Here is a 15,000-nt window from a genome sequence, read left to right on the forward strand (position 1 = left end):
ATCAGTTCTCATCAAATTTTTTCGATTTCGCTCGGATTTGCTCGCTTTTTTCGCTCGTATTTCGTACTTTCTAAACTTTTGGAGTTTAAGGAATTTCATAAATCAATTATTCCGTCCGCGCTTGTTGGCTAGTTATCATATCTAACGTGCGCGTTTATGGAATAATTGTTAATTAACCCCTTCACTTTGCAAGATCTGAATTTTTCTTCTCCTTACTGAATGCCATATATTACTTTTTTTTGTCAGTTATGAGACTTTAATGTTATATCAAGACAAAAAATCCCAGGTGATAAATTTCTTTATTCTTATCACCAGTCTGCTTGACAATGTATTGAGTTTGTGAGGAGAAAATTTATATCAATCATTCTTGGGAGTCAAGGGGTTATTGGACGCACTCATTCCTTTCTTAGCAAATTGCTGAGCAGATGAAATGGCTTTTGTGATGACTTTGGATCACCACTGATGAAAACACCAGTCAGTAGCGTCGAAACGTTGCGTCTCTGAATTGTAACTGTTTAAGCTACATTCAAAATTTTCCAAACCAGAAAAGCATCAAATTTTTGTGATAACAAACGTGCTCCTTTTTATCAGGTTCCCACGTAAATTTGATCATATCCATAGTTTAATTTGCGCGCTATACATTATAAAATTATTATTATTATTTTTATTATTTTTTTTATTATTATTAAATTACGTGCTGTGATATTTTCAACTAAAAATGTCTTTTTAGCGGGGAAAACCAGTGTTGCAAGTGATGGGCACTGTCACGTGTTCCCTAAAAGCGGCCACAAGCAAGATTCCGTGACTGGAGAATGGACCAAGTCATGCTCGTGTGGACTCACACTTCCATTTGAGAAAATGTAGACTTTTGAGGAATTCAGATTTTTCCTCCTACCTGCGGAATTGCCTCGTCGTGAATTTCTATTGCGACCGGAAGGATTGAAGGAAAACGATGTGTCCAGTTCATGGAAGACAACACGAAGTTTGCCCTTTTAACTCTAAACATCGAAGTTAAGGTTATTAGGTTTTGGTTGGTGTCAGTGTTTCTGCGATTGTCATAATGCTGCGGAATCTCACCTTCATGCGCAAAGGGCCAAAGTGCGTTTTGGCTTCCATCAATCAAATTTCCGAACATGGCCGGGAAGATCGACTTCTCCAGAGGAAAGTAAATTGGAGTTTTCGTTTAGTTCACAGTTCCAATACCATTATGATATCTTTTTAGAGGTTCCTCAGTAAAAAGATTGGCGCATATTCCATCGCTTTCCATCGGCGTCGAGATCGAATGTACGAACGCACCGTGGGAACCAGAGATAGTGATACTGATTGGTTGGTTGTCATGCATCAATTGATTTCGTTTGATTGATGGAAGCCAAAACGCACTTTGTTCGTTGGTCCTTGAAGATGAGATTCCGCAGAATTATGAAAAGCGCATTGATGTCAGTTTACAGCGGTTATCAGTTGAACGCGCTCCTCGACGACATTTTTTCACATTTCGAAAGTAAAATGTGAGTGCACGTCAATCAAATGTTTCCATAACGCTGCCAAGAGAACATGACTATTGTCATGGAAAGATTTGATTGACGTCCACCAAAAAGTTGCTTTCGAAATGTGAAAAAAATGTCGTTGAGAGCCGCGTGTGACTAATTAACCGCTGTAAAATGTGGGACAATTTGTGACGTCTAGCGTCAGCTTTTCCGTGGACACGTGATTAGTTAAGGAGATGGTGAATGGTTATCCCGGTTAATGTAAAGATGAAATTTATTTTTTCCGAAGGATGGTGACTCGGGGATACTCGGAAAAAATCGGAGTTCTCGGGTTTTCCTTTCTCGTGTAGATCGTGCATCTCATCATCATGATGTAATCAAAATCGTAAGTTTTCAAAATTATCATTTTTTCATAGCATCTGTATTGTGAACGGTGTTCCAGAGAGGTTTTTAATACCAAACCCAAATAAACGCTTTTTACGACCGCCTACGTGACGTAGGCAGAACTTTTTTCCTTTTAAGTAATATTAAAAAAAGTGATAACAAGTTTTAAGTCTTAAGATTATTGTTACGGAACACAAGTGCTGCACATGCTACAGCAATAGACCAAATCGGCTAACTCAATGTTGTACCCAATTCAAACCCTTTGGGAATGAAACGTTTTGTTCCAGGTATTTCCATATCATTTAAATATGAATGCTTCATTACTATGCAAATACAACACACAAAGATTCTTAATCCTGGGAGATGTGAATTGGGTCAACATTTAGTTAGCCGATTAGGTCTACTGAGGATTAATAAAAGTTATAAACACTGAGATCTCAGCAAAAGACCGCCCAAAACTGGGGCCATAACACTTTGTGACTGTACTGTGCTACAGTTATTAGAATAAATAAAAGAAGAGAAACACTGTCATTAACGAACAAACAAACAAATAAAAAGGTCGTGGCGGTTTGCCCTTTTTCGTAAGATCCATTCAAAATATTTCGGGAGCCTCACATAGGGTGCTTTTTAGTTTCTGCGTTTCGGACTGTTTCAAAACTTCACAGCTGATATAAGCTTGCGTGACGTAACGTCATGCGTCCAATGATTATTTTCTATCATTGGACAAATGACATTGTTTGTCAGGTAGCTTTTATGCTGGTGAAAAAACGGGAGAATATTATTTATGAACAATAATTGTAGGTGAAACCATAAAATTGGCTTGGTTAGGCTGTGCTGCAGCCAAAAAGGACGAATACGTTTTGTTGAGTTAACAAATACTTAATATAACCATGAGATACAAAGTGACACTAGTGACACTACCATAATTATATTACCATTTGTTATATAGCCGAATTTTTTCCCCAACAGCGCGCGCTTTCATTGGTTACTTCGAGGTCACATGACATCTAACAATAAAACTGTTTCCCGCCAAGTCTCTGAGCGGGCAACATTGTAAAATCTATGACGTCAGAGGGTAACAGTGCACTGTTACCCGCGAATGTTGACCGACGACCGCCGTTGTTATTGCCATTGCTCGTTTTTCTTTTTGTGCTATATAACAAATCACTTAATGACTGGTCCCTCGGGAAAAAGTTATTTTTTTTCCCTCGAATCTCATGTTTCCCTCGGCTGCGCCTCGATGAAACATTGAGATTTTCGGGAAACAAAATTAACTGTTTCCTTCGGGACCAGTCATTAAGTGTTTAATATTACCATAAATATATTTTGATTAATTATTAAAGACACACTACCATAATTATACATGTATGGAGAAGGGATGTTATTTTAAACTGGAAATAAAATACAAATGTATTTTTTCATGGAAGTTGTATCTTTTCAGAAAAGGAAGGTCCATCAGTACGTGAATTAGAAATTTCCCGCAGATATCTTGAATGCGGAAAAATGGACTGATACGTGCCCCTTTAGCTTAATGGTTCATAAATTCTTAAACTGTAATAACCTTTTCCACATCTGATGCCTTTTAAAATACTCTTCTACCTTGTAACAATCAGTGATAGAATTATCAACCCTTTCAAGTTGGCACCACATTTTAAGATCTACTTCATCTCCGGTGTGTACGCAAAACAGGTTGCACCTTTGAAGCTACCTGACGCATTATTAAAAAAACGGACGATTGTCCAAGATCTTTGCCGAATGCAAGCAATTGGGATCTCGAGCCGCAAAAAGGACGGCTACAGTGCCAGCTCGCGGGAGGCAGCGTCCCTGCACAAAAATCCAGCTTTCAACAGTCCAAGCGGAATTTTAACTCGAGGATTTAGCGCAGAAATTGTAGGCCTTCACCAATGGCTCACGTCCTTGATCATATAACTCCCAGGCTTCGATATCTAGTCGTGAGTACGTATCTTTGGAATTGGCTGTGCTTGCGCCATATCTCGTTCACTGTTGACTGATTCAAGATTTTGACCCCTCTCCCAGACATGGGAACGGGACTCGCTTTGAAGAGGAGGCCTGAATGGTATTCCTATCTGTTGAAAGCAACAAGTCTGATGAGGTTACAGTCTTGAGGGTGTCTCTGTGCTATGCCCCACCTTAACAACAGTTCAATATAAGGTGGCCAATGGATATGCTCAATTCGTATATATGGATCATGGGGCTTGATATACAGCATGTTCATCAGATCCTGTTAAGATTAGAAAATCAATGAGTATGGATTGCATGATTAAAATAAGAATAAAGACAGATGGGGACGAGTGTTTGAGGATCGAAAGGAATTTGCTGCTCTGTCCGTTCCCCACTTTCTAACACAAATCTTTTAACCCTTTTAAATGTATTCAAAACGTTTACTCAAATCTGATTAGACGAAAAATGTGCAATTTCATCCCAATTTACACTCTGAAGCCCAAGCAACATGCGCGAGCGCTTTGAACACGTTAAGTTAATCGGGATTAAGGAGGAAGCGAAACGCCACAAAGCAATATCATTGGTTAACAAAGGAAACAATCGTCCTGCAAGAATTTTAGCATGTAATCTTGCGATGCTCTGCTTTTCGCATCAAAAATTTGTTCCGAAGAATGAGGTAATACGCGCAACAAAGCGGCTCAACTTGCAACGCAATCGTGTTGCCCGACAAGTCGCACGAAAAATGTTGCCCGTATTACTTGGCCTTAAGGACGGTGCCTACTAACTCAAAGGTATTTTTGCCCCGGTTTATGATTATGCAGGAAACGTAGATCTTAACAAGTGTTATTGAAATCGAAAAAGAAAACTGGGGTAACCACACATTTTGCAAAGATAATTCATGAATAATATTTGTAGAAAGCCTAAAAATACAAACCAATGTATCTCGTTCTTTCTCAAATTGAAGCTTAATTATATCTTTCAAAAATGCATGGTTACCCCCAAATTTCTTTCTGGATACTCAGAGTACTTACTAAGATCTACTTTCTCCGAATAGTTTTAAACCGCGCAAAAATTAATACCCCTGTATTAGTAAGCATCTCCTATAGGAAACCCGAATATCTCGAGATGCGCAGAACGTATGCGTAATAACAATAGTAGGCACCGTCCTTAACAACGATGCGAAATCATCAAATTTGAAGTTTTGACGATAACGTGAGAGCGCGAATTTGAAACTCTCATTCTCTATTTTCACTTTGAAACCTCTCGTACCCAATTTTCCTTCAGGACACGTCGCCCACACTGTTCAACGTGAATAATCGGGAAAGAGACTTGCGATGGGGCAAAGTCATATTCTAAGGTGACGTTTTCGCTCACATCGCCGTCGACACAATCGTCACCTCAAAATATAACATCGCACTATCGTAAGTCTTTCGCAATTATTTCATCTCATTCAAGTTGTACAATGTGGGCGAAAAATAAAGATAAACTGGTACGAGCGGTTTCAGAGTAATAGGCCTTAAAGTGCTACTATGATAAAAAAAAAATCACTTCTTTTTTTTCTTGAGATTTTGAAAGTGTGACGCTCAACACTTGACTGGCAAAATTTTATGCTTTGATTTTTATTCAGAGGCTATTTACTTTGAATGTACGCTTTGCATTTCACGGTCCCCATTACTCACGTCCCAAACTGACCGACTGGACCTCAGAGGGTTGGATCTAGGGAAAGTGACGTCATTTACACACTTGCTTGAAATTTCAGAGTGTAAACGTAGCTTATTATGAGCGCAATTTTTGAAATTGCGTAGAGAAGCCTAGCCTTCTGCGAAGATCATAGCTTCACTTAATTTCATATCCGCAGTTCATGTATGATTCATTTCATATACCATTTCATCATTGATTCATTCCCCACAAATGACCAGCTCCCAACGTCAGTGGCTTCATAGCTCAGTTGGTTAGAGCAGGTTCAAACCCCGTTGAAGTCCTGAAATTTTCAGGCTTCTCTACGCAATTGCAAAAATTGCGCTCATAACTGCGAAGATCATAGCTTCACTTCGTAGCTTATTATGTATGCAAAGTCTGAAAGCTCGAAACTCCGTTCTGCATATTAATTTAGCCGCGTACACACGCATTGTATTCTTAAACTATTGAGTCTTTGACGTCATTTTCTCCTCGATCCAGCTCTCTCAAGATTTTAAAGTTAGTAATGGCGGACCATTAAACAGGAAAATTCCAGTTTAAAAAAACAGGTGTCTTTTTTGAAATCAAGGCTTAAAACTTCGACCAGTTACTGTTTAGTTAAAGTTAGTAGCCCTTTAAGGGTCAATTTACCATTCATGATATATGTTTCTTTGGGGCTATGAACTTCCGAACCAATGCCATGAGCCACTGTGATAATTACATACAACGTCTTTGTCGATCAGAAGCAAGAAACTTTCATCCCGCTCAGCGCTTTACGTATCCCCTTCGTCGAGTTCCGATTGGTCCATTTAAGCTATGCAACACCACATTTAAATCGCCCCTGAGCAGTTTCATCTCACATGACACGCTGTCATAACGATGTATTCCCTCCCCTGATCAGTGGTTATCTATTCATTTAGAAAGTCGAAATAAACTCCCGTAATACCGGAGGGGGGGGGGGGGGGAGCTTTGTGTATGAAGGAACAGGGATGCTTGTCGGGAATTTTAAGTAAAACTCCCTAAAGTCAAACAGTCTGCGTTGCCCAGGATTTTTTTACCCCTAAAAGAGACCATATTTTAAAATATATTAAAGAACTATTTTTATATTTCTTCGCGTGCAACCTTAAACGAGACCTTCACGGCTACATATGATGGCGTTTTGCACAGAACACCCAAAGCTAGACGACGAGAATGCCCGTCCCTTTCATACACGAGTCCACTTAAAACAAATGTCCGTGATTTCTTTCTTTTTCCTAAATATGGACTCCAGGACGTGCATGGGTACATGTTATTAACGACAAAAGAAAAGAGAGTGGAAGCGATGTTTACCTCGGTTAGTTGTTGCAGCGACACGTATGTGACATTTGGATCCACTTTCACGCCCATTGCTTGATTCTAGTTAAAACAAAACACAATGCTCGTGTTCTATTTGGGTAAACCACTTAAACACCCCCTTTTTTGTTGATTTTCCCAAAAAGAGCACTTTTGGAACAACTTTCGGTTAATACCGAGGTTCGTAGAGCAACAATTACCAGACATGCGCATTGTCTACACCGATTGTCGCCAGCAACTGATGAACTGGTGCCATGATAGACCAGTTTAGGAAGCAAGCGAGACCGCCCAATGTGAATACAGAGTGTAGAGCATTTTCGCAACAATGCAAAACGAACTATGACAACAATACTCCCATTATTTGAAGAGTTGCTCCTCACAAGTAACGCAACTGCCTAAGCCTTCGGGGTGTCCCATGAAAACTATCAGGGACCCACAAACTCGTGGGGATCCCCTGTAATTGATATTAAAAAAGGTACATTTTTCCCTTCAGAAAACTAAATGTATTTAGATTAATTTATTCGAGTTCATTTACGGCTTTCAGAGTCGAACAAAGATTTCTAAAATTGACGATTTTCACCCCAAAACGAATTTACAAAATGTATCCATTTGCTCCAAGGGATTCCCTATAACTTACGTCGAACAAAGGATAAGAGTGGTATCGGTACAAAGAGAGTCTATTTCTCAGTCTTTACCTTTCTTCCTTGAAAATCGTCTGGAGATGGAAGAGGAAAATTTGAGGAAATAAATGAACCCTACGAAAAAAGGAAAATAAATAAGCTTTTGAGAGAGTAAATGGCGACTTCTTGTTGAACTGGAATCAAGTGATTTTCCGTTGCTTATTTCTAATTTCTGCTTCCTGTAATGTTCATTATTGTAGGAAACGGACTTCAGAAAGAGTTAGAAATTAGTAACAGAAAATCAATTGATGCCAGTCTTTAGATCAAGCCAAGTTTAGTGAAGAAATTGCTGGCCGTTTAATGTTGTCCATGAACAAGTTTCTTGTATACATAATATACTAGAACTCCTAAAACGCCAACATCCATGAAAATGTTCTAGGCCACTGAGAAACGAAGTAATATGCACAAATAGAAAAAAGGTAGAATCAGCGAACTAAATAATAATAATAATAGAGCGACTTTTATATGACCTTGAAAAATAAACGTGAAAAACAGAACCGAAACAAAAATGCAAAACATTTAATTGGCTTATCGAACAAAAACAAATGAGCGCCAATTTTCATTGGTTTAGCGAACGCGGATGCAAACAACGTCATCTTTCCATGGAACTTTCTGGAAAGCGACCGGCATTTCGCGTTGACGCCATTTGAAATGCAGTAATTATGTGATTGGGCAATCGAACTGTTTACTTCTCATATATGGAGTTTCCTTGGCGGGAATACGGGGAATGAGCGCCAATTTTTATTGGCTTAGCGAACGCGCATGCAAACGTCGTCTTTCCATGAAAGCGATCGGCATTTTGCCAAGTTGACGTCATTTGAAATGCAGTAATGTGATTGGGCAATCGAACTGTTTACTTCCCATATTTGGAGTTTCCTTGGTGGAAATAAGGAGAAGTACTAGTTTTGTTTTAATCTTGCGAAACATTGGTCCGTGAACCAAACTGTGAACACTTTTTTCAAGGTCATAGGAAAGTGGCTCTAATGAACTGAAATAAATAAATGCTATTATAACCTTAACAGAATGTCGCGTTTCTTAAGTGCTTTCTAATTGGTCAATGACGAATGCAAGAATAGGTTGTATTGTGCAATGCAGTTGATAGAGGGCAATGCGGAAGTTACAATGGAAACACAGCAATATAGTAAATTTGTTGATTATGTAATAAACAAAAAAAAATAACAACTTGCTCGTGCATTTTGTGATTTATGGGAACGTGTGATATGTTCATGAGTAGGTGAGTGCAATTTGAAAACTTTCAAAACATCACGATTTCCTTTACTTAAATGATGCAAAGATGATAATACAAACCAGTTTCTTCATAGTCTGTGAAAGATAAGCATTGGCGGCTTTCTTCTCACGGTTTTCCAAGATTTTGGGTCTGCCTGAAAAACACGACTAAATTTCGTTAATTATCTCTTACAACATTAAACGCGCATCGCTCGGCAGGCTTCCGTCTTAATACCGATATTCAACAGAAAAACTAACCAAGCTGCTAGAAAGTCGATTTTAAAAATATATATATTTACAGAAATCTCCAGGTGATCTGGTAATGTAATTTGGACGACTGGGAAGAAAAATTTTGAACGCCGTATACCACAACTGCGCCCGGCCTTAGGTGTTGTTTCCCAACTCCCTGCAGTATTTCCATCGCCAAAACTCAACAGATCACTTCGTGTCTACCACAATTCCCGTTACTAAATGAACATTCAAGTAGACCCGACGAGCTCTAACCTCGCCTCTGCCATGTTGAATTCGAAAAGAAGGCCGCACGCAGTTGCGGGATACGGCGTTAAAATTTTTCTCCCCAGTCCTCCGAATTACGTCACCAGATCATCTGGCTATAGATGACAGTGACTAGAATTTAAGCACTACGAAAACGGGGCGCTTATATCCCCAGAAGGAAATAGTAGTACGCGCGGTTTGACTGGAACGAGCATGCCATCGAGGCTCATGCGGGAGAATGGGTTTGATACAAGAGCCCATGAGTAGGAGGCTCTCTATGCAGTATATCCTTAAGTCAAACTTTGCGCGTATCTTTCGATTTTTAGAACTAACCCTTCAGGACGAGACTCTCGTTTAAAATAATTTGCACAATATTTTTTTCTTCGTTTGACAAGAACTTTATCCTCATTGGCCATTCTAAACAGTGCGCGCAGAGCCGAAGAACTCGTGGCGTTCTAAAAATAGAAAGATACGCGCAAAGACTGACTCATAGGGCTTGTATGGGAAAGGCAAGCTCCTGGCGGTTTGAAAAGTTTGACACGGGTCAGCCTCTAATCCCCCCCCCTACCTAACCCTCCCCCATACCCCCCCCCCCCCCCAAAAAAAAAACATATATATGTATATGTATGTATATATATATATATATATAAGGAAAATAAAATAAAGCGCATTGGTTACAATTGGAAAAGGGGGTTGATGAGTCTTTGAAATTTGTACTATCTCGCAGCGTCAAAAGAGTCTTTGGCTTGTTCAAAGCTTGCAATTTTCATCGTAAGAGAGTCGCCAATATCTTGGTGCTGTTTCAGAATCTCCTCTTCCCTGGTCCATGGAAGAAGGTCAAATCCATTGATTGCACCCCACGAAGAAGCGTGACGCCTCGAAATGGAAAAAGGGAATTAACTTATCTCTATTATTATCATTGTACAGTTGTTATGATTACTATTATGCTTATTATAACTACATTCAGTCACTATTCGCATTAGCATTTATTTCCTAAATCTTTACGTATGTATATTTTTTTGCATTGTGATGGAGGAAATGTACACTAGATGCCTTAATGATTAAATAATGTTTTCCTCTTCAGGATTTTCAGCTGAAGTACTACCTGGTATGATCAAAAGACTCTTTGGCTTGTTCTAAGCTCGCAATTTTCATCGTAAGAGAGTTGCCAATATGTTGGTGTTGCTTCAGAATCTCTTCTTCCCTGAACCAAAAAACACAACAAAGACGGACGAAATACAGTTCGTTGCAGAAACAAACTACATAACGATTTCGTGGCATTTAACAAAGATAAAATCACATTAAACTAGTAAACGTAATACACGATAAGATGGTTATAGGTGGTGGGTAGCTATCTGTCAAGTGGATCCATGGAATTGGGGATATTTGTATCAGAAGTCGAGTGAACACTAGCGTTCGCAAAGTAAACAAAAATAACAACAGAAGCAAGTGTCGGAGTAAACAACAATCTAAATAATAGACATGGAAACATTCTCTTCCCTGAGTGGACAGGAGAAAACGAGTTTTCAGGTATCACAATGCAGAGGAGACTGAAGTAATTCAGTGCAAAAAGAGGAAACACACCAGGGCTTTCTGACTGGTCAATGATCACAGAAACTCACAGGTAGCCAATCAAATGCGAGCCCGGGATTGCGCGCAAAATTTGGATAAGTGATATTTGATAAGTGATACGCGTGCGTTGTTAACGTTTCTGGATAATTAAGATAGCTATATCGAAAATTTTCATGTATATTATTAATAAGAAGATTTTACTGCGAAATTTTTGAATTAATTGGCACTTCTAAATTCTTTCAGTGTACAAATTGCACTCATCCGTTTGTTGGTCTTTCAATTGGAGAAATTTACTCATGCTCATTTACATATTCCAATTTGTACTCGAAAACATGTGATTACCAATACTGACAACGTCTCGCAAGCAAAGCCAACAGGCAACCCGATCCGACCTGAAAATGAGATCACCCCTCCCTTCCAATTTGGCAGTCAAATGCGCCCTCCCCCAACCTTAAAGGCTGTCCAATGCGAAAACCTGTCACTTTGTTAATAGGATGCTTTCGATTTACCCTATTCTTAAATAACAATAGAAAGAATAACCTCTAGACTTTTTTGGAAAGAAATAAAATTTTGCCAGGAAATTATGGTGTAAACCTCTCTTGTATTCTGATAATCTCAAAATTATCCAAGGGGTAATTTTTAGAGAAAAAAAACTTTATTCTGGAATAAGGACAATTGAATACACCCCTGACTACCACTGCTTTTCCCACGGCTTCACAACTCAACTTCTTGTAACACCAAATCCCACAAACTTGATAAAAAAGAATGAACAAGTTATAAGCGTTTATGTGGAAAAGTTCCTTCACCCTTCTCACAAACTTCGACATCACTTATTTCGGGCCAAATGTACAGGCGCAAAACGTCACCAAGACTTCCCTTTTACTCATCATATTCTCATAACGGTTGAATTACAAAGAGCAACATGTCACCTTTTTAGATCCTCTTCGACTTCCTTCCGCTGGCCTTTGACTATTTTCAAAGTTTCTTCCAACTGGTTTATACTCGTAAGCAACTAGTTTGAGAGAAGGCCAGGATAAAAGAGAGAACGTACATCTAAAGTAAAACCATAGCTATATCGATTTAATTCAAAAGGAAGAGACACCCAACAAGATTTTGAGAGCCTTTCAAATCCTCCTGGCATTTTACGATGAATATGAGGATGCAGATGATGTTGACGATGATAATACTGTTGATAATGGTGATGACATTGATGATGAAGTAGATGATGATGGAGACGTTGATAATTCTGAAGACAGAAGCCTCTTTCTGTTATACTTGGCCTTGGAGTCAACCCTTTCCCGAGTAGATTTATAGAACGCCTCCCTTGGAAGATTCAGCACGCCCACTGTTGTAAAAGCCAACCAAAACAAAGCCAGCTCAGTGTCAAGGGAAATATGATATTTTTCGAGGGAAAAACCTGTTCCTAAAAATAAATTTACTCGGGAAAGGGGTGACTCAAGGAATTAGTGGAGATAGAGGCTCCTGCTGATGATGATGATGACGTTGATAATGACGTTAATGATGCAGATTATGACGTTGATAATAGTGATGATGATGATGATGACGTTGTCGCTGCTGCTGCTGCTGCTCATGAAGGTGATGATGATAATTTCTAACTTCAGTTTCTTTTCTCAACAATGGCCTTAGTGCAAATGTTTCCCTACTTTAGAAATTCACGTCATATCTTGATCCACACACAGGTAGCACCGCGACGAAAGTTCGTCCCTTCTACCATTGTGACCTAGGTTCAGATACTGGACCGCGAGCAAGCTATCCCCGCCTCTCTTTGAAGTGGGCCGAATTCAGTGACCGGTTTTGTGGGATTTTCGGTTAAACTATACGACACTTATTTCCACATCATTGAATACCACTGGTGTCTATTTTTATGTGCTTCGCTCTTCAAAACCTTCCAAATAATTTGCGTGTGGACTTGCCCCAGGCGGGAGTTGCTTCGGTTTTTTACGGATACTAAGGTTTTTCTCATTCAACAACAATGATGGGTCTAACCTACCTGCTTCTTCCGTGTAAGCACTTATGATTAATGATAAACTGGCATTAGAGCGGTTTTCGATTGACTGTCGTAAAACATAAACCAGAGCAATTAATCCAACCAATTACACGAGGTGCAGACAGTGCGAAGAGCCAATCAAAATTAGAAGCAATTACATGTAACCTGCTCAAAGCGCGGGAAAATTGGCGTGTGCAAGTGGCAATTGGTTTTCGTTTCTCTTCTCATTGGTTGAAAAACTGGCGCGAGTTTTTAAGCCAATCACTGAGCGTAGCAATCGCAATCGAGTAATTACTTTCGACAGTCATTTGAAAAGTGCTCAAATTTCAAATTTCACTTCGCCTCTAAGTGCAAAACTTTGATGGCAAGAACACATACTTTTCATATTGTAAAGGAAACCTAATTTTCTCAAGGATGCATTTGCAATTATACTCCTTAAAGACTTTTTCAAAAAGAGGTCAACAAGTGCAAACCACCAAATTTGCCCAAATCCGTTTTCTGGATTCAGAAAATCATTAACTTAAAAAAGAAAAAAAAAGATAGCTACATGTATCATTACCGTTTTACTGTTAATTTGTTGGGGTTGTTTACCTGGCTTTTAAGACGAGCCTCTGTGTACTCAGGATTGGTTGACGTTACTAAATGAAAGTAAAAGAAAAAAATAAGACAAAATGGCAAAGAAAGCACAACCGCCTTTTTTCTAGCAAGGTCCAATAGAAAAGAGTGATGTCGGAAGGCTGGCTTTGGGCTCGTCTTTAGATCATATTCCCTGCTACCAGAAGTATCCTTTATTTCGCGTTCGCGGGGCTGACGAGTGCGTGAAAAGAGACTTCCGCCACGCGTCGAAACTCACTATGTTGAGTATGCGCGGGGGTTACTCAGCGACCGAAACCTCACGTGATACTTCAAATGTTGTACGGGCTCACTTAACAACGGAGTTACTGTAAAGGAATGCGCCAGACACAGCGGGCTCAAGTCACAGTCAGCAAACATATCATGGGGCATGCGTTTCGAACCGTAACGTCCAAGGTCGTGGACTTTCCCGTACTCGTCAGAACAGCGAACGCAAAAATAAAAGAGACTCCTCCTAGCGGTGAAATCACAACACTTTTCAATGCCTCTTATGGTCACCCTTGACTCAAATTTCAGTACTCAATTCAGTACTCGATGTTTCCCGAGAGGTTTTAATCTGAGATCTGAGTGTAAAATTGAAGCAAATATGCGTGAAAGTCAGTGGTATGCTAGCGCTTTATAGTGATGATCATAAAAATCACGTCATATCCTTTCTTACATTTCCGAAAACAAACTGGTATTTCGTGAGTGACAACAAAAGCATTGAAATTTGGTAAAATTAAATCAAATCCAGCCAACTCCATTTAGTTGATTTTCAATCTTGGAAAAAAAACCTCACCCTGAAGTCCTTGGTTTTCCAGTGCTATGATTTCCGCCTGAAGTTTCTTTTCTTTTGCCCGTAATATTCTTTCATGTACCTACGAATGCCATAAGTAATACCAGAAACCCATAAGGGTTGAAACATTTAACGCGCGTTCCCAGCTTCCGAATATTCAGTGCGAACTGATTGGTTGAATGTTTCAGTGCTAAGTACCATATTTGGAAACCCCTCGCTGTTGTTGTTCCAAATATGGTACTTAGCAAATTGAATATTCGGAAGCTTGTTTGACAGCACACAAGGGACCGTTACACGTTTCAACCCTTATCGGTTTCTGGTAATACTGTATACTTTTTGAAAATGCATAAGTAATACTGTATACTATTTGAAAATGCAAAGACATGCTAATAAAGATAGTGCCATAGGTACATGTGGATAACTTGTCAAACTGGAAAATGTGGCCTGCAGGTTGCAGGTAGCAGGTTAGCTGGGGTTGCAGGTCAATGTTTCACCACGGCTGATACAACCCAAACCTTCACTAACACTAACATTAGGACTAAACACTATATGCAGCTTTAAATAGAGCGATTTTCAATTGAGTGTCGTAAAACCAAAACCAAAGCGATTACTTTAGCCAGTCAGAAAGGATGGAGACTTTCCGGTAAACCAACCAAACCTCGAAGTAATTACACGTAGCCGACATAAAGCGCGGGAAAATGTGCATGCGCGAGCCACGATTGGTTTTGGTTTCACTTCTGATTGGTTGAAAAAGTGGCGCGAGAACCTTGA

At 39.4% G+C, this 15,000-nt stretch overlaps 2 protein-coding genes across 2 annotated transcripts in view; one reads left to right on the forward strand and one right to left on the reverse strand.

The window, feature by feature from the left end:
* LOC138058285 (DNA repair protein complementing XP-C cells homolog) overlaps positions 1-2,133 on the forward strand; it is a 48,918-nt gene extending 46,785 nt beyond the window's left edge. The window contains exon 27 of the mRNA XM_068904201.1: positions 731-2,133. Within this exon, the coding sequence (XP_068760302.1) occupies positions 731-864 (134 nt within the window). The 3' untranslated portion in view covers positions 865-2,133. The remainder of the gene's footprint in view (positions 1-730) is intronic.
* Positions 2,134-3,091: 958 nt separating this feature from the next.
* The window catches only part of LOC138058309 (centromere protein K-like), a 22,049-nt gene continuing 10,140 nt past the window's right edge, over positions 3,092-15,000 (reverse strand). The window contains exons 5-12 of the mRNA XM_068904247.1: positions 14,233-14,311; positions 13,413-13,459; positions 11,743-11,825; positions 10,347-10,445; positions 8,828-8,897; positions 7,535-7,594; positions 6,837-6,902; positions 3,092-4,110 (exon numbers count right to left, since the gene is read on the reverse strand). Of these exons, the coding sequence (XP_068760348.1) occupies positions 3,952-4,110; positions 6,837-6,902; positions 7,535-7,594; positions 8,828-8,897; positions 10,347-10,445; positions 11,743-11,825; positions 13,413-13,459; positions 14,233-14,311 (663 nt within the window). The 3' untranslated portion in view covers positions 3,092-3,951. The remainder of the gene's footprint in view (positions 4,111-6,836; positions 6,903-7,534; positions 7,595-8,827; positions 8,898-10,346; positions 10,446-11,742; positions 11,826-13,412; positions 13,460-14,232; positions 14,312-15,000) is intronic.

This window comes from Montipora capricornis, chromosome 7, assembly GCF_036669925.1.
Source record: "Montipora capricornis isolate CH-2021 chromosome 7, ASM3666992v2, whole genome shotgun sequence".
In the NCBI taxonomy this organism is placed as follows: domain Eukaryota; kingdom Metazoa; phylum Cnidaria; class Anthozoa; order Scleractinia; family Acroporidae; genus Montipora; species Montipora capricornis.